Source organism: Pezoporus occidentalis, unplaced genomic scaffold, assembly GCF_034315485.1.
Source record: "Pezoporus occidentalis ecotype Australia unplaced genomic scaffold, CSIRO_AGI_Poc_V1 ctg4, whole genome shotgun sequence".
In the NCBI taxonomy this organism is placed as follows: domain Eukaryota; kingdom Metazoa; phylum Chordata; class Aves; order Psittaciformes; family Psittacidae; genus Pezoporus; species Pezoporus occidentalis.
In genome coordinates this window covers 22,719,117-22,739,102 of record NW_026915724.1, presented here as the reverse complement: position 1 = coordinate 22,739,102, position 19,986 = coordinate 22,719,117, and the positions used below count along the sequence as shown (strand labels likewise).

At 40.0% G+C, this 19,986-nt stretch overlaps 1 protein-coding gene across 1 annotated transcript in view; it reads left to right on the top strand.

The window, feature by feature from the left end:
• The window catches only part of PIEZO2 (piezo type mechanosensitive ion channel component 2), a 297,634-nt gene that overhangs the window by 269,942 nt on the left and 7,706 nt on the right, over nt 1–19,986 (top strand). Inside the window, exons 40-52 of the mRNA XM_062633006.1 lie at nt 2,495–2,662; nt 5,211–5,600; nt 6,970–7,228; nt 7,742–7,924; nt 8,338–8,590; nt 9,308–9,440; nt 9,898–10,045; nt 10,161–10,375; nt 12,483–12,641; nt 13,994–14,141; nt 16,616–16,804; nt 17,233–17,325; nt 18,444–18,616. Coding sequence (XP_062488990.1) covers nt 2,495–2,662; nt 5,211–5,600; nt 6,970–7,228; nt 7,742–7,924; nt 8,338–8,590; nt 9,308–9,440; nt 9,898–10,045; nt 10,161–10,375; nt 12,483–12,641; nt 13,994–14,141; nt 16,616–16,804; nt 17,233–17,325; nt 18,444–18,616 — 2,511 coding nt within the window. The remainder of the gene's footprint in view (nt 1–2,494; nt 2,663–5,210; nt 5,601–6,969; nt 7,229–7,741; nt 7,925–8,337; nt 8,591–9,307; nt 9,441–9,897; nt 10,046–10,160; nt 10,376–12,482; nt 12,642–13,993; nt 14,142–16,615; nt 16,805–17,232; nt 17,326–18,443; nt 18,617–19,986) is intronic.

The window sequence follows — 19,986 nt, the reverse complement described above, 5'->3', positions numbered from 1 at the left end:
CAATTTAAAATACCTAGTGCTTGGATGAGTTCAAGAAGCTAATGCTTTTCAAGGTCTCCAAGGACACAAATTTGAAAAGTCACTCAGGAAGATAAACTTGGCTTAAATTTATGTGATAGTCAATGACTGAGTCATCAGGTTTGCTAAGTGTAAATCTCTCCACTTTATTGGTGTTTGCATTTCCTCCCTGTTTGGAAGCATGTTCCTAAAGTACATAAAGAATATACAGATGATACTACAGGTGTCATCTCATACACATCTCCTGGCATTCAAGGATACAGAGCAGCTGCTCATTCAGTAATTCTGATGATGATGCATTCATCCTTCATTTAAAACAGCTTTAAGCCAAATTATTGCAGGGACTCCATGTAGGCAAATGTTTTTTTTATCCAATGGGATTAATAGATGTTTTTTCCTTTGATTTTTCTGGGACCCAGGTCAGAATTCACATGTTTTGGAAGGAAACTGGTGTATGTTTCGTTCAGTGAAAATATATGAACAGGCATGTACTCCTTCAATTTTAACAGCTGTTCTGCTTAAGGCCCTTGGAAGGTTCACTCTGAACTATGTCTGCATTTAAAATACTTCAACACCTTAGTAAGAGGTGTTGCTCTTGAAAAGAATAAACTCAGCCCTTGAGAGGTAAAATACCATGTGGATAACATCGTAACACACAGAAAGCGAAAAATAGATCATCTACTTGCAAAAACAGATCATCTACTTGCTGCCATCTCCCTGTATTTTAGCACCAAAACCTCACTGATAGTACAGCCTGGCTATACACCATGGGTGTATGTGCGAGGGAAACCTGCTCCCTCATGACACCCTGGAGTCAGTAACATGGAGCTCTGGCCGATTTCTGTGCTTCTGAATCAGGCCTCTAGGGTGGATCTCCTGTTCCTATAAGCAGCATTTGCTGATTCATCAAAACCCTGCAGATGCATACAGCCCTCCAGGTTTTGTCTGGAGGATGTTTGTATGCCTTTGCACACACACAGAAGTAATGAAGTGGCATGTAAAGGGTCTTGGCCAAATGAACTGGCAGGATAGAGGGCCCTGCCGTTAATACTGGTTTTAAGGAAAGTATTTCACATTACGTTTGGTATCTTGGTGATGCTTTTCTTCTCTTCACAAAGTATGCTTTTAGCCTCATCCCATTCTGTCAAAAAAAGACCATCAGTGAGTGTAAGCTTCTTCACATATTTTGCTGTTTTCCAACCCATTTTCCTTAAGGCAACAATTGTAAAATGTCACTTCATGCCAGCAGATTTTTTTTCTCACTTTAAGCTAGCTAGACCAAAGTAACATGGAAAATGACGTTGCACTTCCCTCCTGACCTCTTTCCCAATTCTCTCTGACCCTGGACAAACATAATGCTTGCCAAGGGAGCAAATCCCCCGCTGAAACTGCTCAAGTTTAACACAGGTGGACTCAAAAGAAGAAAAGTAGTGTGTAAATCTTGCATTTTGGGGTTCTTTTTCTTTTCATTCTATCTGAGAGACTCAGGCAGGTCACTGCATGTGTTAAAACACCAGGTCCCTCAACTTATTTCATAGACATCTGCATTTTATGAGAGAAATAATTCTTCTACCTACCATATGTCATTAATGTATTTGCTTCTTTCCTGTTGCTGTGTTATAAGCTTGTATTTAATTATGTACTTTCTTTCTCATAACTCATCTAGTTCTTCTTTTCTTCAATAACACATAAATGTATCAATGTATGGTGTATGTCTTTTGTGTCCTGTTGTATTTGATAAGTGAAAGGAGATAAGGGTTTATTATATCTTTTTTTTAATCAAGATATGCATGTTACCAATTTTGAAATAGTTTTTAAGCTGTGATTGAAATAAATGTAATCTTCTGGAAAGACTCATTGGGACTTACTACTAAATATCAAAATAAAAGACATCCCATGCAGAGCAGGTTATATTTGGCATGCATCTACTGGCTAAGTAACATATCCGATTTGGCTCTTTGGTTTGGAAAGAGGATTAGCCAATGTCTGACAGCTATTTTTCTATTTGTGGAATATGAGCTTGTTCAGTTTTAAAGGCTCTTTTAGGAAATTGGCTTGTACCTGTGTAAAAAGGTTCAGCACAGTATATCATTAAAAAAATAGAATTTGTACAGAGGAGGACACTTCCCAAAACTTTTCTGTGGAATTTGGAAATTTTAGGGGAAAATAAAGCCCTCATATATGCAAGTTGGTGCCCTGGAAAGCATGTAGAGCATCATGTTGGTTTCATATCTCTTTGAATAGTGAATAGGTAGCTGTTAGCCTTCTATAGCCCCTATATGAGTATGACCATAAGCAATCTGTGCATAGAAGCATGTTTATATAGTAACTCTAAACAAATCCTTATCTTCTCTCTGAACCTTTTTCATGTGTGTCAATGTTTTGCTGCATGGCGAGCATATTTGTTTAATGAACCATGTGTATGGTAATATCATTTTGTATTTAACACTGTCTTTATAATTGTTTGCGCTGCTAGCTGCTACACTGAAGCAACCATGCTGTTCTCAAGGCAGTCAACCCTTGATGATTTAGATGGACCAGACACTATTCCTAAAACAAGTGAGCGCGCTCGACCTAGGCTTCGTAAAATGCAGAGCATGGATATGTCCTCCTCATCAGCTGACAGTGGCAGTATAGTGTCAAGGTGCTTAACTCATGCATGCTTTGTTCACTCATTTACCCTTACCATTATACTTACTGCAGTGTACATAAATATGCATTCGCAGATATGTGGTGTTCAGAGTAGTTTGCATGGTTAATGGAAGCTTTACTCCCTTCTGTGTTGTGGCATGATTCTGAGGTTCAACGTTAGGGTCATAATCTAAGACTCATTTGCTGTTTCACTTCTTATTCCTTTCTTGGTTTGTTTTCCATCCTTAGTTTCACGTATTTTTTAAAGTTGTTCCATTACAATACATAGACTGTCTGAAACCAGGCTAAAATCTGTATTTATTCAGCTAAAAAAAAGGAGTCTGATTTGCAGTTACCAAGATGATGGTTGTTCATGTTAAAATTGGAAGCTGGAAGTGAAGTTTATCAGCTAATCAGTTATCCTAAATATGGACTTAAGTGTCTAATTTTAGAAACTAAGATAGGCAAACACTGGCACTGCTCTTTCAATTTTTTGTTTTCCCCATATTGGAAAGATTACTAAATATGTTTTGATCATTTACTATTGATTTGCAGTCTGTAAGGTGTTGGAACTAAGAAAGGAAAAATAGCTGTGAAAAGATAGAATCATAGAATCATAGTGAATGCTATTAATATTCAGTGGAACAGAAAACTGTTCAGAGCCATTCACTCACTTTTTAGCAGGTAAAACCCAGGGTTTTACATGACATTTGGAAACAGTAGTTTCAACTACCATTATAAACATTATGACATTTCATGGCACATTATATCATTCTTTTTCAATGGTTAAAGTGTTCTACAAATTTTTGGTGTGGATCAGCTTTGACATGTAGGGATTTTAGGGTTTTTGCCTTTTAACCAGGATGTGTGCTACCATGAATCATCAAAACACAGATCCTAATAATAGTGTTACATGTTCTAATCAAAAGCCTGCTAGTAAGAAAGTGATCTAATGTAACCACAATAAGTTTGGATGCAGTGTAAAAGAAAAAGAGATGGAACTTAATTTTCAATTTTGGCAGGAGATGAGAGGGCAAGCCAGGTTTACCAGTGCCAGATTTCTTTAAAAGGTTGTACTTTAGATGCAAACATGGCCCCATTCATTTCATAAGAGCTACATGAAATCTAGTTTTATCTCTGTTGAAAGACATGCATCCAACAAAAACCACTAAGTTGATGGCTATTGTCTAACCTATGGGGAACGACTGGATTTGAGACTGAAAAGAGTGTTGTCTGGGGGAAGAGATAGAGAAATGCTTGTGAAGGGTGAAAAGAGTGGAAGCAAAGCCAAGAAAATATTTTTAAAGTTATGGTATCCAGATTCCCGTCTAGAGTCACCAAGCTGATGAGTTTACATCAGCTGAGACTGTTGCAGAGCACAGAGCATTAAGACAGTGATTATGGAATACATTCGGCTCTGGGACCTGTTGAAGCAGGTCCAGAGGAAGGCACCTATCCTGTGAAGGCAGGCTGAGAGAGTTGGGCTTGTTCAGCCTGGAGAAGAGAAGGCTCAGGGGATACCTTAGAGCATCTTCCAGTACCTAAAGGGAGCCTACAAGAAATCTGGAGGACTCTTTACAAAGGCCTATAGTGACAGGACAAGGGGTAATGGTTTTAAATTTAAAGAGGGAGATTTAGATTAAATATAAGGAAAAAGTACTTTACTGTAAGGGTGGTGAGGCACTGGAACAAGTTGCCCAGAGACATTGTGGCTGTCCCATCCGTGGAACTGTTCAGGGCCAGCTTGGAAGTGGCCTTTAGCAACCTGGTCTAGTGGAAGGTGTCCCTGCCCGTGGCAGGGGGGTTGGAACTGGATGATTCTTAAGGTCCCTTCCAACCCAAAACATTCTGTGATTCCATGTTTCTGTGCCAAGCCAAGAAAAAGTACAGTGAACAAGTAGAGAACTGAACAGAGTGAATAAGAGCAGTTGAAAAAGAAAATAGGTACACACAGAAGAAAAGGCAGGTAAGGTAAAAAAAGAAAACTGTATTGAAGAACATAGGACAATATAAAGGTAAGCAAAATAGCCTCTTACTGGAACAGTTTTGTAATCTGGATTGTATTTGTCCATGTTAGCAATTTACTTGTTTGGTTTTTTTTTGAATCAGAGTTGATGTGTGTATTCAGTTCCAGTTGCATACAGCACCCATACAGTGGCACAATGTTTTGAGGGAACCTTATCGCTGCCTATCATTCACCACGGAGCATGCTTCAAGCAGATGTAATAGCAAGTCCTGATTCTGGCCACAGTGTTTGAACTACTTTCAGAAAGTTAGTGTAGTTTCTCTTGATGGTGATGTTATTTTTCCCTTTGCTGGTGAAAAGATAATGAATCACCATGAGTTCCCTGGGATGTCACTCAGAGGGCAGATGGACTCAGATGGTCCATCTATGTAAAAGGAGATCATGATAATATATTTTCTACCAGATTATATGACTTTTGAAGGCCTGGGAACGCAATGGGGTTGCTCAGCTGTCTACGTAAAGGTACAGTTAACAAACTTTTTTTGGTGGTGAGCCTTGAAAGCCTCAGCTCTCTCTCTTTGTCTGTCTCTGACAGTGAACCTACACAGGTCACCATGCTCTATTCTCGTCAGGGGACGACAGAAACCATTGAGGAGGTAGAAGCGGAGCATGAAGAGGAAGGAACTCGTTCAGCATCAAGGCCAGAGGAAGAGGAGGTGGAAGATTATAGCCTGGGTTCAGAAGGAGCTGCATATACTCCTGATACCGATGTGCCTTTGTATTCCACTATGGATAGCAATGCAGAAGCCCCACCTTCCTATAGCAAAGCTGTCAGCTTTGAACACCTTCCCTTTGGCTCCCCAGATGACTCAGCTGGTAAGAGCCTCATGATGGTGAGCCCAGACGATAGTCGGACGGACAAACTTGACACGATTCTCCCTCCACTGACACACGAGCTTACGGCTAGTGAGCTGCTTCTGAACAAGTAAGGACCTTTGACAGGGAAAAACTGTTGGTTCCAGCCTGTGAAGTTTTGTCATTACTTTGGGTTGTTTGTTTTTTTTGTCTCCGACTAGCCTCCAGTTTCTGATACAGGCCTTGCACTAAGTTTGCTTTAAGAAGCTCATTTCCTGTGTGTGCAGTTGTTCTAATTACAGGTTTCTAAAATTATTCAGATTCAGGTTGGAAAGACTCTTCTTTCTCCCCAGATACCACACATCATTGTTCCAATTAGCACTGGATTTCTGAGCTCACCTGTCATGGGGTCAAGGGCTTTTCTAAACCATCTTTGTGGAGAGGGCTCCTCTACTCTAGGCAGCTGTGATTTCAAATAAGTTTCCTCCAGGGCTATCTGGGAAAATGTTTCTCCTTTAATTATTTTGGATTACTGTAAGGGGAACTCTGACCTCTGGCAGAGTTTTTGTTTAAGTCAGTAGGAGCTGAGGGCTATGTAGAGACACCACCTTGCTAACTACTTTCATAAGGGATAGGATGATCCCCTCTTTGCTTCTCAGACACTGTGCTCAGTAGCACAACCAGCACTGAGGTGGGGATGGTGCCTCTGCTTTCTTTCCTTTTATTTCTGGTCTGACTCAGCTAGAGGAGAGCTTCCCTGAATGTAGGACAAATCCTGAAACCATAGAAATAACTTTCAGAAATTGCCTGCATCTGGACTGCATCTGGAGAGAGAGGCTGCGTAGATCTGACTTTGTAGATGCAGTGTCTTTTATCCTGTTTTTCCAAAGTCATTTTTGCTTTTCAGTGAGATCTCTTCTCAGGCCAGGCACTCCTTATGATTAAGCAAAGAGAACTGTGGAATGAATCTGAAAGGCATTTAATCATTTCTTGCTGCCTTTTATATTTATATGAGTTAGGTAAAGGGGAGAAGATAGGAGACATTAATGCTCAAGGGCATTTATTACGTTCTAATCTTATGTCACAGGAGTATTCATAACATGCAACTCCTGATGGATCTCTGGATTTTCTGCAAATTCCCATCTATGGAAATAAATCAGATCTGTGTCCAGACAGGGCCACACCAGCTTGGTGTGATTTACATGAGATATACTGGTTGGGCAGCTGTAGGAAAGTGGTTCTTGTAGAAAATCTTGGGTCAGGCTGACTCTCTGAGTAAAGTGAAAAACAGAACAGTTATTTTGCCTGAAATTCTTGTTTTCTGAGCTTTGAATCAGGCTATTTGATTATAATACCAAATCTCCTTTTTTTCTTTTTTTTTTTTTTCTCATAGAACTCAGGAGCAAACTTTTATACCTTTTTCAAAAGGAAAAATAGTAGCAATTTAAAAAGTAGCTCTTGTGAAATTAATTTCATTTACTGTACTCTCCTCCTCACAGGATGTTTCATGATGATGAGCTGGAGGAGTCAGAGAAGTTCTATGTTGGTCAGCCTCGAGTCTTGCTTCTTATTTATGCTCTGTACAATACGCTGGTGGCCCGGTCAGAAATGGTGTGTTATTTTGTGATCATCCTTAACCACATGATCTCTGCCTCCATGATAACCCTGGTGCTTCCCATCCTTATATTCCTTTGGGCCATGCTGTCTGTGCCTCGGCCAAGCAAACGTTTCTGGATGACAGCCATTGTCTACACAGAGGTAGGCTGTTGGTTTTGTACCCCATGTCTAGCACAGAAAATTTGAGTTGTGAGCTTTGTATGGTGTCGTTTCTGGTTTTGATCTCTAGAATCAGGGGCCTTTGGTCCTTCATATTAATAGAAATATTTGATAAAGTCCATGGCAATTTCTGTGGCATAAAATGGTCTTGTTTGTGTTTTATTCATTGCAATGAGTAATAATATCCTTCCTGGCATGTAAAGCAGTTATCACGAGAACAGACCATTTGCAAATGCCTACTATATAATTGGTAATCAAGAGACAGTATACAGTGCTTGTGGCATCTCAGGTACCTCTGAGAATTATCTGTTGATAATGTTGATTGACTTTATTACTGACAAAATGTGAACTGTTATTTCTCTGTAGCAATGAATAACCCTGTTTATCTTCTCATAAAACTGCCCAAATAGTCATATTTCTCCCCTTTCAATGTCACAAGGCTTTCATACCTGCCATGATTATAAAACACCCCAAGTGTGTTGTGTTTCTGAACAGGTGGCCATTGTCATCAAGTACTTCTTCCAGTTTGGCTTCTTTCCTTGGAATAAACATGTGGATTACACAAAAGATAAACCTTACCATCCACCCAATATTATTGGCATTGAGAAAAAAGAGGGTTATGTGCACTATGATCTTGTTCAGCTCCTTGCTTTATTCTTCCACAGATCCATTTTAAAGGTAATCTGAGTTCTGGTAGTTTCTTATTTCATATTTAATTTTTAGTTTTAATTTTTTTAGTCACTGGTGGTACAGGACAGTCACTTATGTGGTTATTAGGAAAAAAAATCTTCACTGAAAGGGTTACCAAGCATTGGAACAAACTACCCATGAAAGTGGTTGAGTCACCATCCCCGGAGATATTTAAAAGAGGTGCAGATGTGGCACTTAGAGACATGGTTTAATGGTCATCTTAGCAATGTTATGTTTACAGTTGGAATTGTTGATCTTAAAGGTGTTTTCCAACTTAAGTGATTCTATGATATATATGAAATTTTCTTCATCCTTGTGAACACATGGCTGAGCTTAACAATGCCTGTGATAAATACCGTGACAGAAATACAAGGTTGAAATGCTCTTTTTTTTCCCACTAGTGCCATGGATTATGGGATGAAGACGAGAAAGGGGACAATTCCAGTAATAAAGAGGATAGTGATGATGAGCTTTCCCTGACAGGAGGCAGGAGAGACTCTTCTGCCTCTTTGAAATCTGTCAATCTTGCAGCATCAGTGGAATCCATCCATGTCCACTTCCCTGAGCAGCAGACCGCCATCAGGAGGAAGAGTTCTAGCAGTATATCACAGCTTTCGCACAGGTCCAGCTTCTCCTCACACAGATCTAAGAGAGGTAAAAGTCATGGCATTTCTAGGATTTGAAGAGTAAATATTAATTTCCCATAGGATCATCCTGCTGAAACCTTGTGCCAATTGCTTTGGAGATCCCAGAGGCTATTGAATGATGCTGCTCCTCAGTGAGGAAATAGGATATGAACCAAACTATCCTCATGTTTGAACATACTCCAAGCCTTCTTAAAGTTCAAATGGAGAGCCATACTTTGTGATTCAGTATGTTTTGAAAATTACATTATCCAAAAGCTGGGAAAGGAATGCTCAGTGTGGCCCACATCCAGAATTTCTGGTTCAGCATAATCTCCAGCTAGAGGGAATGCAAAGCATATGTATTTTTCATATCTACATTTGATCATACTTGATTAGGAATATCGAAACAGATTACCTATCCCATCTTGTAAAATGGACGGGCTTACTCTAGCCTGAATGTATATATTACTAATAGAAATGACTGAGTCAGATCACTCAAATACTTGCCTTTGTCACTAGTCTTTTTTTATAGTGGTTGATCAAGTTTTGATCTGCCAGTGATTAAACCTTTACTGGGTGCTTTCAAGATTTTGCCATATTGGAAAAAAAGCGTAAGAATTCATTTTAAAGCTTCTTTCAAATATGGGACTCATATATAGGATGGAAGTCTAAAGATTTATTACCTTCTAGTTTTTGTATTTAAACTTTGATTTTGAATTATCTTCTCTTTTCCTCCCTTTTTCAGGAAGTACCAGTACACGAAACAGCAGCCAGAAAGGAAGCAGTGTATTAAGCATCAAGCAAAAATCTAGAAAAGAGCTTCTTATGGAAAAGTTGCGAGAACAAATGATCAAAGCCAAGGCCTTTACAATTAAAAAGTGAGCAATGTGAAGAGTTGTGTGGGTTTGGGAAAAAGGGTCCAAACAGTAAAGGAGTAAATCAGAATTTTAAAGAGAGCAGGTTACTATACTACTTCTGTTAATTCAAGGGATTGAATGGGTACATATACAGTTCACTGTATGCAGATGCTTTTACTCAAGTCCCACCAGCTGAACATTAGACAAATCAGCAGTTGTTCAAATAGCATCTGCCTGATAAAAAAGCTAAATATCCTGTGTGAACTTGGTAGGCTATGCGTATTTCTACTGAACAAGTGCTAATATAGTGGTTTAGAAGCAATCAGAACAAAGGACTGGTGTCTGCAAAGCCCTGTGAAAGCTAGCAGAGTAGATCTTGGTTATCTTTAGAAACATTAGTCATATCACACCCAGCCATTCTTTTCTTCAGTGCAAGTTACAGTGTTGTTAAATCACTTTTCGGTCTATGTTGGTTTAGGACTCTCCAGGTTTATGTGCCCATCAGACAGTTCTTCTACAATCTTATTCATCCAGACTACAGTGCAGTGACTGATGTTTATGTGCTGATGTTCCTCGCAGATACAGTGGACTTCATCATCATTGTCTTTGGATTTTGGGCTTTTGGGGTATGTCACAAAGGTGTCTATCTGCAAATCCTCAGTTGGATTTACATGCTGTAGATGCTAAGTATCATATGAGTGTCCTCCTTCCTCGACCACTCTGTTATATTTTCTTTTTCAGAAACACTCTGCAGCAGCAGATATCACCTCTTCATTATCAGAGGACCAGGTCCCAGAGGCATTTTTGGTGATGGTGCTAATTCAGTTTGGTACCATGGTGGTAGATCGAGCACTGTACCTCAAAAAGACTGTCATGGGAAAGGTCATCTTCCAGGTCATCCTTGTTTTTGGAATACATTTCTGGATGTTCTTTATCTTGCCTGGAGTGACAGAAAGGTATAACCCTTATAATCAGACAATACAGGTTGAATACTGATGTTCTACCAGTTGTTTGTATTTAAATCTGGGATGGTTATAGCTAAGCTTTGGAATCACAAACAGAATTCTTCTTGGTCTCGTTCCTAAGCAAAATGTTGGAGTGCCTGTCCACAGCAGTAACTGTTGCCAACATAAGTTTAAGGAAGAATTAATTATATAAAGTATGTACAGAAATAGTCTCAGTTTAGGCCAAAATGCAAGCAGGTGAAAGAGAACTTGCCTGTAACTGAGTGATTAGAGTACTCAGCTGAGACAATATTGGCTTCTGATTCTGTTCCCCATTCCCAAGACTGCTGCATGCTGGCTTAGAAGAGTGAGTAGAAAATGTCTCTCTCAGCGTAATTTATAATTTACCACTTTCCTGGAATGTGTGAACTGTGGATTTAAATCTCCTTACACTGAGGAATGTCTAAAACCAATGCCTCTTCTGAAGAGCAAAAGTTCTCCTCCCCTGCTCCTGCCACACGGCTCTAGAGGTGAAGTGGAGGTAGCCACCTGCTGCATGAAGTCTTGTATCACATGCCCGATCAGGTTCACCCTCAAATCTAACATTTCTCATTGCATGGCTCAGGGCAGTTACCACCTCAGTCTGCACTGCAGAGGTGTTAAGGTTCCCTCTTTAGTGCTAACTCCCCTCTTATTTACAATTTTAAATTGCCTTGAAGTATTTACATCACTCCATTGAAATGAGTGTGTCACCTGGGCACATTATTCTTCATTAACAGTCAAGTTATTTTATTGGGAAAAAAACCCAAAATAGGTGTGTGGTGTAAAGAAAGACTGAAAGGTTTCATTTCCTCTCAAAACAAATGTTTTCTTTTTCCTCGGTGCAGTAGTTATTTTGCCCAACTTGTAAAACAAAAATGCATTTTTCAAGTGGATCTCCTATCTACTGTGCATTGATGTGAAACTTCTGGCTTGATTTGGTCACTTGAAAGACAATAAAATTGTTTTTACATTTTCTGTGCTTTTATACAATTTATTTCAATTTTTTAATCTCAAATCTGCATCTGAAACCATCTGTATCCTCTAAGTCAGGCTGACTCTTAGAAGCCCTTGCAAATTGACTAATGAAAATAATTCTGCAGGAACTAATTGAAAATATTGGATCATGACTGGCTCACAGATCCACCATGAGGCATCTCCTGCAGTTCCACCATGCTACTGAACTGCATTCAGAAGTGGCACATATTCATCAAGGTGGTCAGAGCAATAGAGCACATGATATGTTAGGAGAGGCTGAGGGAAGAGGGTTAGTTAAGTTTGGAAAAGAGAAAGTGAAGAGCTGTCTTCAGCTACCTATTAAGAGGGCACTGAGAAGGAGCTAAGCTCTTTTCAGATAGGAGAAGAGGCCACACAGTGGGGAAAACAAAAAGGGGCAAATTCCAGTTAGATATGATGAAAAATCTTTTCACAATGATGGTAGTCGAACACTGGAGCAGGCTGCCCAGACAGAGTGTAGGATCTCCATCTTCAGAGGTGCTCAAAACTCAACTGGGCAGGTCCCTAACAATTTGGTGCCATTAGACCTGATTCAAGCAGAAGAGGGTGAAAAAGATGATCTTCAGAAATCACAGCAACTTAAATTCCTGTATGAGTTCATGGCCTTGGAGGTGCCCCTGAGAACACAAGTACCCATTAAAGCTGCCTAGATTCAGTCCAGATGTCAGCCCTCTGAAAAGCCAAGAGAAGCAGTATCTACCCAGGGCTCACAGCAGGATGCACTGTTATGGGGGCTGAGGGCAAACTGGCCTAAGCTGGGCAGCAAGACATCCCTAGCATCCAGAGCGAGAGGGCACTGCCCCAGAGCCTACACTCTTCAGGAAGCCTATTCCCAGTCCCTCCCCTGTGACCCTGAGGTGACAACAGATGCTGTTTATAGACTTTCTCATCCAGTGTCTTTTCAAGTACTGTTTTAACCCTGCACAGCAGGGTCAGAAAGAAAGGGCTTCTCACAGGATCTTAGGAAAGGGGAACTGCCAGGAGCACAAAACATTTCAAGCTAATCTGGTCATACACAGATACAAAACTCATAATTTTCCTTTATCTATCTTTTCCATTACAGGAAATTTAGCCAGAACACAGTTGCCCAGCTCTGGTATTTTGTGAAATGTGTTTATTTTGGCTTATCAGCATATCAGATACGCTGCGGATATCCAACTCGTGTTCTTGGCAACTTCCTCACAAAAAGTTACAACTATGTAAACCTGTTCTTATTTCAAGGGTAAGTCTAAACCTATCGCCCTCTTTCTTTTGTGAAATAAGGATCTGTTATCATGAGATGTTGTGGTTATTCATGACTTCTCTTCACAGGCTGCTGGAAATGAGACATTAGGTTTTGCACAGCACACTCTGTATATGCCCTGTGTCCTCTATAGCCCACACACACAAAAAAATCAATTTCAGGAATGCAAATTTCAGAAAACTCAGTCTCCCACTCTGAATCCGGAAGCCTGACGTACCAGTTAGCCATTCAGGCCCCTATGGAAGAGACATTTTTAACACTTCTAAGAAATCTCTCTGTGAACACAGATGGGGGTACATATGGTTCTTGTAAACAGGTAATGTTATTTGCTTTGCAGTCCTAAAAGGTAGCAAGGGATCAAATCCCAAATTGATCTTTGGAGCAGGTCGACAGGCTGTACCTCAGCAGGTGAGAGGGATAAAGTGAAAGACAATACACATAAGAAATAAAAGATACACATCAAAAAATATTTACTTAGCGTATCATCTCTTGAGAAGTGCTGCACGTTAAAACTTCAGGAGTTAGGAGAGTTAGTGCAAGTAATAGGCACAGTGTCACCTCAGAGGAAAAGGTGGTTTTAAGGAGGCATATCCCACCCTCCACTTATGCTGTGATGTTGTCATTAAGCCAGTTCAAAGCATATACATATTTCACAGAAAAGTTGGAATAATTTTAGCCTTTTCTCAGTATTTGCAGTATGGGCCTGTTGCATTCCAATAGGAAAAGTTACAGAAGAAAGCTTTCTTCATATGAAACAAATAGTCTTTGTGACCTGGCCAAGCAGAAAAGTGTGGGACTGGTAAAGGGAACGATGCGCTTTGAAGAGCTACTGTATGCATGTCGGTTTCCTGTTAGCCCACCTTGTGCTGCTGCTTATTCAGGAGTCATAAAGCCCAGTTCCACATGCAGCTAATGACTGCCCACCTCCTGCAGAAAAGCCAAGCACCACTTGGTATAAGGAAGTATAAAACAAATTCCCACCATCCTGTGGAAAGGATGTTCCTCTACTCCACTTCCTGGTCAGAGGAATTTGGGGGTACAAGAAAGTCTCTCTTGTGCTATTCCATCAATGGCTTAATCACAATTACTGGGTGTAATGATGCAAAAGCGTGTTTATGGCCTGACAAAGAGATCTAGAGGAACATGAGCTATGGCAAAAAGGCACCCCCCGTACTAGCTGTGCAGTCTCAGGATATGACTGTATTTGTGTCTGCGAATCTTCCATTAAACTGTCCTTTAACATTGGCTTAATTCTCCCTCTTGTCATGTACGCACTGTGATTGTTTAATGTGATCCCCCCATTTCTGACGAGTTATCTGCTCATTCTTTAGGTTCCGCCTGGTTCCATTTTTGACTGAGCTGAGAGCAGTAATGGACTGGGTTTGGACTGATACCACGCTCAGTCTTTCCAGCTGGATCTGTGTTGAAGACATCTATGCTCATATATTCATCCTGAAGTGTTGGCGAGAGTCAGAAAAAGTAAGGAAGCCCCATATGAGTGATCCAGGCCTTCTCTCCCCCATGCAGAAATGAAGAGAAATAATCATGAGTCCCTGAACAATTGGGAAATCCACCACAAAGACGGTTTGTTAGAAGACACACCTGGTGTTTATGTTCAGAAATATTCAGGCTATTGGGTACTTTATGTTAGCTGGCAGTCACCACAAGTGAAATTTCAAATGGCTTCTCTTTTGTGAATAGCTGATTTTTCCACCATTAACATGAACTACACAAGCCCGCGCCTGCTAGCTTAATTGCATGCCTGACTTTCAAGACCGGGTTCAAAGTCCTGGTGTTCACACAGGCTCACTTTGACCATAACAACTAAATGAGTAACCTTCAGTAGCAGGGAAACTAGCTGAAGAGAAAGGTCAGTAGAATACAGAGCTTGTGGCTCCACAGTGTAGGTCCCAGGGACAACTGGTTCATGTGATCGCAGAGGGAACTCAGCTGGCTCCTTTATCTCGGGAGAGCCCAGGACTGAACTGCAGGCCAGATAAACCTACCATTTGTCTGACTGAAATTTCAGTCTCTGTAAATCATGTAAACTTCAGTTCAAACTAAACTTGCAAATTCTGGATTCCTTATAACCACTACAGAGATTGCAACCATATGCTTGCTTATTTTGCCAGTTTGAAAAAGAAATTAGGCATTCTTTTAAGAGTGACCCAGCCAGCTAGAAACTGTATGTCTGCAATGAAACAGCTGAATTTTTAAGTGTTACTGACGTATTTCTTCTTTTATTATAATCCTGTCTCTTAATGGCAATTATTTTCCAAGTATGTCAGTTAGATTAACTCAGAGCTGCTATGCACACAAATCTTGCATATGGGCTTTTTCTGTATGAATTCCATTTTTGCCATGAGTGCAATGTCATCAGAGGCTTCAGCAGTCAGAGAAATAATAATCCAGTTCTATGTTGACTGTCCACCTCATTGCGTTTTTTTACACTGCAAAAGGATCATTCTGCATTATATATAGCATATATCTGACATGGGAAGATTTCCACATCTAACCTAGCTTGTGTGTGCTAGTGCCATGTAGCAAAATAACTGCCCCTGATTTCATGAGTGTTGTTCAAGGTACTTTGATTCTCTGTCCTCACATTGAGTGATATGCCTAAGCACTTTGACTGCTAGAGGCCCTCTGAGCTGTTCTGTAACATCATTAAAGGTGTCTGAACTGATCTTAAACAGACAAATATATTTATGTACCCCTGCTGATCTTGATATATTTTAATGAAAAGAGCACTCAGTATTGCAAGACAAATGACTTGATATACTGCTTTTGAAAAGTAACTAATTTGTTTTAAATACAGCATTGTATTACAAATTTAATATTCTCCTAGGGGTTATGGATTCATGTTGTAAAGCAAGAATGATTTCCTGAAAGCCAGATTCCTGGCATGTCTTTGAGGTTCAGTGCAATACAGTGCATATTTATTTTGCACATGCAGTATGCAAGGTGTGAAAGACAGGATCCTAAAACACTGTAGAGTTAAATCTTATAATAGAATGCATAATAGAATGCACCAAAATAAATTACAGTGATGGTAAGGCAGGATTTTGTGGATAGTGAAGCTCTTAAAGTAGGCAATCATGATGCCAATAGCAGATGGAGGGACAAGGCAGAACACATTCCATGTGATCTGCTTTGAAAAGAGAAGGATAAAAGCAATGTCACTTTTGGTCTCAGAAGCTAAGAAAAGGAAGGATGTTACATCAGCAGTGTGAAGAGTTTAGGAAGAGCAACAAAACTTTAAACATTATTTAATTGCAGTTGGTGCGGGATTCCCTAGAAACAGAGTGTATCAAGTCTGTGAACAGCTCTTATGAATACTGTATGTGAAGTGTGAAGCAAATGTGGAGGTAGTGCAATATCAGACAATCCGACTGATTGTGCATGTCAGTTGCTGGCAAACAATTGGTTTTTTTTTTTCCCTGAAATACAGTTTGCAGCTTTTCAAGCTCTATGAGAGGAATTCTGCCTTAAGGAGCTTCGAGATAAAACCTGGAAGGCCAAATAAAGAAATTGGGTCACTCCCAATTCCCTTTTTTTTTGAATCGATTGTTGTGTCACTGTTGCTGCTGTTATTTTATGTGTGGTTCCTGTGAGTTCATGCTTGCAGTCATTCAGACAAAATATTCCAATTACCGTACTCAATTTTTCCCTTCTTTAGGGCTGTGAAGAACCAAAATCACAAAGGTTTACAATATTTTTCACACCAGACACCCACTTGGCCGGGTTCATTTGGCACTTTTGACTGTTGTCACCAGAAATGCAGCATCTGTGCGGGTTTGGCTAAAAATCTCAAAATAACCTGCGAGGCAATGGATAGCAAATTACCACAGAAGATCAGAAGCCTTAAGATCATTGTACATTTACCCATCAAATCATACCAAGTGGTACCTCTGATAGAAGAGACATTACCATGTTGCTGTTTGCTTTTGCAGAGATATCCCCAACCAAGAGGCCAGAAGAAAAAGAAAGTTGTGAAGTATGGAATGGGTGGCATGATTATCGTCTTGCTGATTTGTATTGTCTGGTTCCCACTGCTCTTCATGTCTTTAATCAAATCTGTTGCAGGCATCACCAACAAGCCTCTAGATGTATCAATCACAATAACTCTAGGAGGTTATCAGGTAAAAAAGAAGAAAGACTAAAAGCAAACTCTGCTTTTGCTCTGTATTTCCTTGTGCTACTTCTTATTCTCTTCAGTGAACTGAACTCAAGCTCCAACAAATGATCCCTTTTGCATTTAAAACATGTTAGTTTATCACTGATGTAAAATATTACCTTCATCTGCAAGTTAAAACTAGAACCTACTGGCAGGGGAATCTGCATAAATTATCCTATATAAGGTACACTCAAATAACTGCCTACAGGTCCACATGGTAAATGTAAGATAATTGGACATAGTTTGCTTCTCAGTGGAATAAGATCATAACCTTCTCCTGTTGAATTGAGTGCCATAATAGTCTTGGACTGTGATGCACAGGATGCTGTATACTGTGTATGTAGCAGCTAATGTGAAGTAACTGTGATAAGTCTATGTTCTTTTGTTTTCCAGCCTATTTTTACAATGAGTGCTCAACAGAGTCAGCTCAAGGATTTGAATCAGACTGGTTTCAATGCGTTTCTGGGAAGCTATAGGGGTAACACTGTAAGTGAAATGTACAATACCTCATTACTTAAAAATCCATGCATGTTTCCAATTGGAGGAAATGGAGGCCTTTTGTGAGTTTTGTTTATGTAGTTTTAAGTGGTCAGCAGTGATGCCATCATCTGGAAGATGTTTCCATAAAGAGGATTTGCATGAGTAAAGGTTCAGACAGATCATTTGTCAGGACAGGGCTGAACTATGGTGAGACAAGTTACTGTTAATTGAGACATCTTTGCAAAAAGTCATGGAAGACAGTGGTTGTTCTGTCGGTTGAATAAAAACATCTCCTTTAAATGACACAAACCTTCAGTAGACATGTTGCTGTTTGTGTATTGCCAAAACAAACATGCTGTAGGGACAAGAGTGTTGGGTCTCTTAAGCCCACTGCTCCTTCCTGTTGCACACACAATTTTCACCTCCCAGTGAGATGTGGTGAAGTCAAAAGACTGTCTATCACATGGAAAGTTTTGACATCAGAGTCCCAAGACATAAATATTTGAACATAGTCTCGCTATTTCATGGTGCAACATGCTCAAAGTTATCACAAGTTTCTACAGGAAAAGGACTAGTAATTAGTAGAAGCTGTTGCATTAATAAAGTAACTGGGATTTGGTCAGATATAACTTTAAAAGAAGAACTTGCTTCTAACCTATTCAAGAATTAATTTTTTTTTTATATTAGATCCTAGCAAATAGCCCATATTATAGCAACAATAGTGTAATCTTGATCCACTTCTGAAGTTGCTAGTTTCAAGTCACCTTATCCTTCGCAGCTATCTTTCTATGCAGAAAGATGCTTAATGAAAGACGGTTAAATTTTAACTTAAATTTAGATGGACTGTACAGAGGTTACGTGATGAACTTTCAGACTCCCTTTGGACTGCGTGGCCATCATTCTTCAAAGAGCAGGGCCATTTTTATTTCACCTTCTTAGCTTGGCTATACTTTTTTTTATCCCCTTCCCATCTAAAGCCCCAGGTGGTACCTGAGGAAAATAATCAGTGCAAACCACTGCATTTACAATTAATCAGCTACAATCCTGCCTGACTGGGAGATGTGGGTCTGTGTCTTTTGAATATCACCGCGCTTAAATTTTCTTTTCCTCTTCTGCACCTACAGGCTGCTTTGCAGTTTCTAGAGGGCTATGGAAAAGAAGATATAACTCTTGCAGATTTAGAGGGAAATTCAAACTCTTTATGGACCATCAGCCCTCCCAGTAGAGAGAAAATGATACAGGGACTGCTGGATTTTTCAGCTGAGTTCACTGTAGTTCTTTCATGGAGCATTCAAAGGTAATTAGCATGGCTGTTATGAGGTTGATAGATTACTTGCTAAGCATTTGCTCAGAAGAACAGTTCCACGCTGCACTTTTTACTTAGTTTTTCAGTAAATTCTGTTGTACGGCAGAGCAAAAAAAAAACTGAAAGTGGGAGAGAGAGAGACACAGAGAAGTGACCTTTGCCCCCCAGGAAAAAATTGTTGCCTGCAGTTCTCAAAAAATAAAAAGAGAAGCAAAGCAACATCCTTATTTAAAAGGCAGGGTGGAGTTTTCAATGGGACTTGAGGGGAGGGAAGGAAAAGTAAGAAGATTCTAGCCAGTTTCAGATAGAGATGTTAAATAAACTGCCCCAAACAGCAACCTTGCTAGCATTTATGGGAACTGAATACTTAGACCTAGTTAAGGCAGAAAAACAGTAAGGAAATACAAACAAAAGTGCTTGGTCCTCTTACTAAGGGAGTCTGGAACTCACACAAACTATTTTTTAAAAATACACATATATGCAAGTACCATAACAATGGCGCAGATCCATGTTGTTGAGACCTTTGCCTGTTTACTTGTGGTTCCTTTGGCCTTGGAGAACTATTACTTTACAATGACTTTTTTGATAGAGACAGCCTAGAACATAAGACAGTTGCATGCAGGCTAGAGGATACCCAGTCACCGAGGTAGTTTGTTGACTCATGTCTGCCAGATAGGATCCTGGATTAAACTGGAGTTAAGTCATCACTCCATGGAAATGAAATACCTTTGCAGCCATTGTATCTACCTGTTTTGTTAGAAGTAGATGCTGGATTGTTACAGCAATCCTCAGCAAGTCTGTGCACAAGAAGGAGGTCAGCTGAATCTCTGTGGGAGCTCTGAACATGTTGGATCAGTCTTTCCACAGTCAAAAACAGTCTTCTAAGGAATCTGTACCCTTAATTCAACTTTATTTGACCCTCCTTATTTTCCTGGAAGCCTACAGTGTTAGCTAGTGTATTACATCACTCCATCATTTCTGAGCATAACTACAAACATTCATACACCAGTTGAAAAAGACCTTTTTCACCCTCAAATTATATCCTGTGGATTATATTGTGACCATAAATGACTGAAAGTGGTAAAGACTTACCACAGTGACCTTCCACTTTTTCTCCATAAAGAGAAACTTCTGTCTTTCATCTAGGCCAGGAGACAAGAAGTAACTCTAAGATGAGCCTTTCTTGTCACTCACACAGCACCTTCACACATCATCTGCCAGGGCTCTGCAGCCAGAGCTTCATCCCTCACCAAACTGCTGCATCCCAACAGCAGGGTACGGCACAAGGCTGAGGTGGGGTTGTGGGAAGCTGTAGCTTACTGCAGCAACCTTACCTGCTCTGGCACAGAATGTGTGGTAAC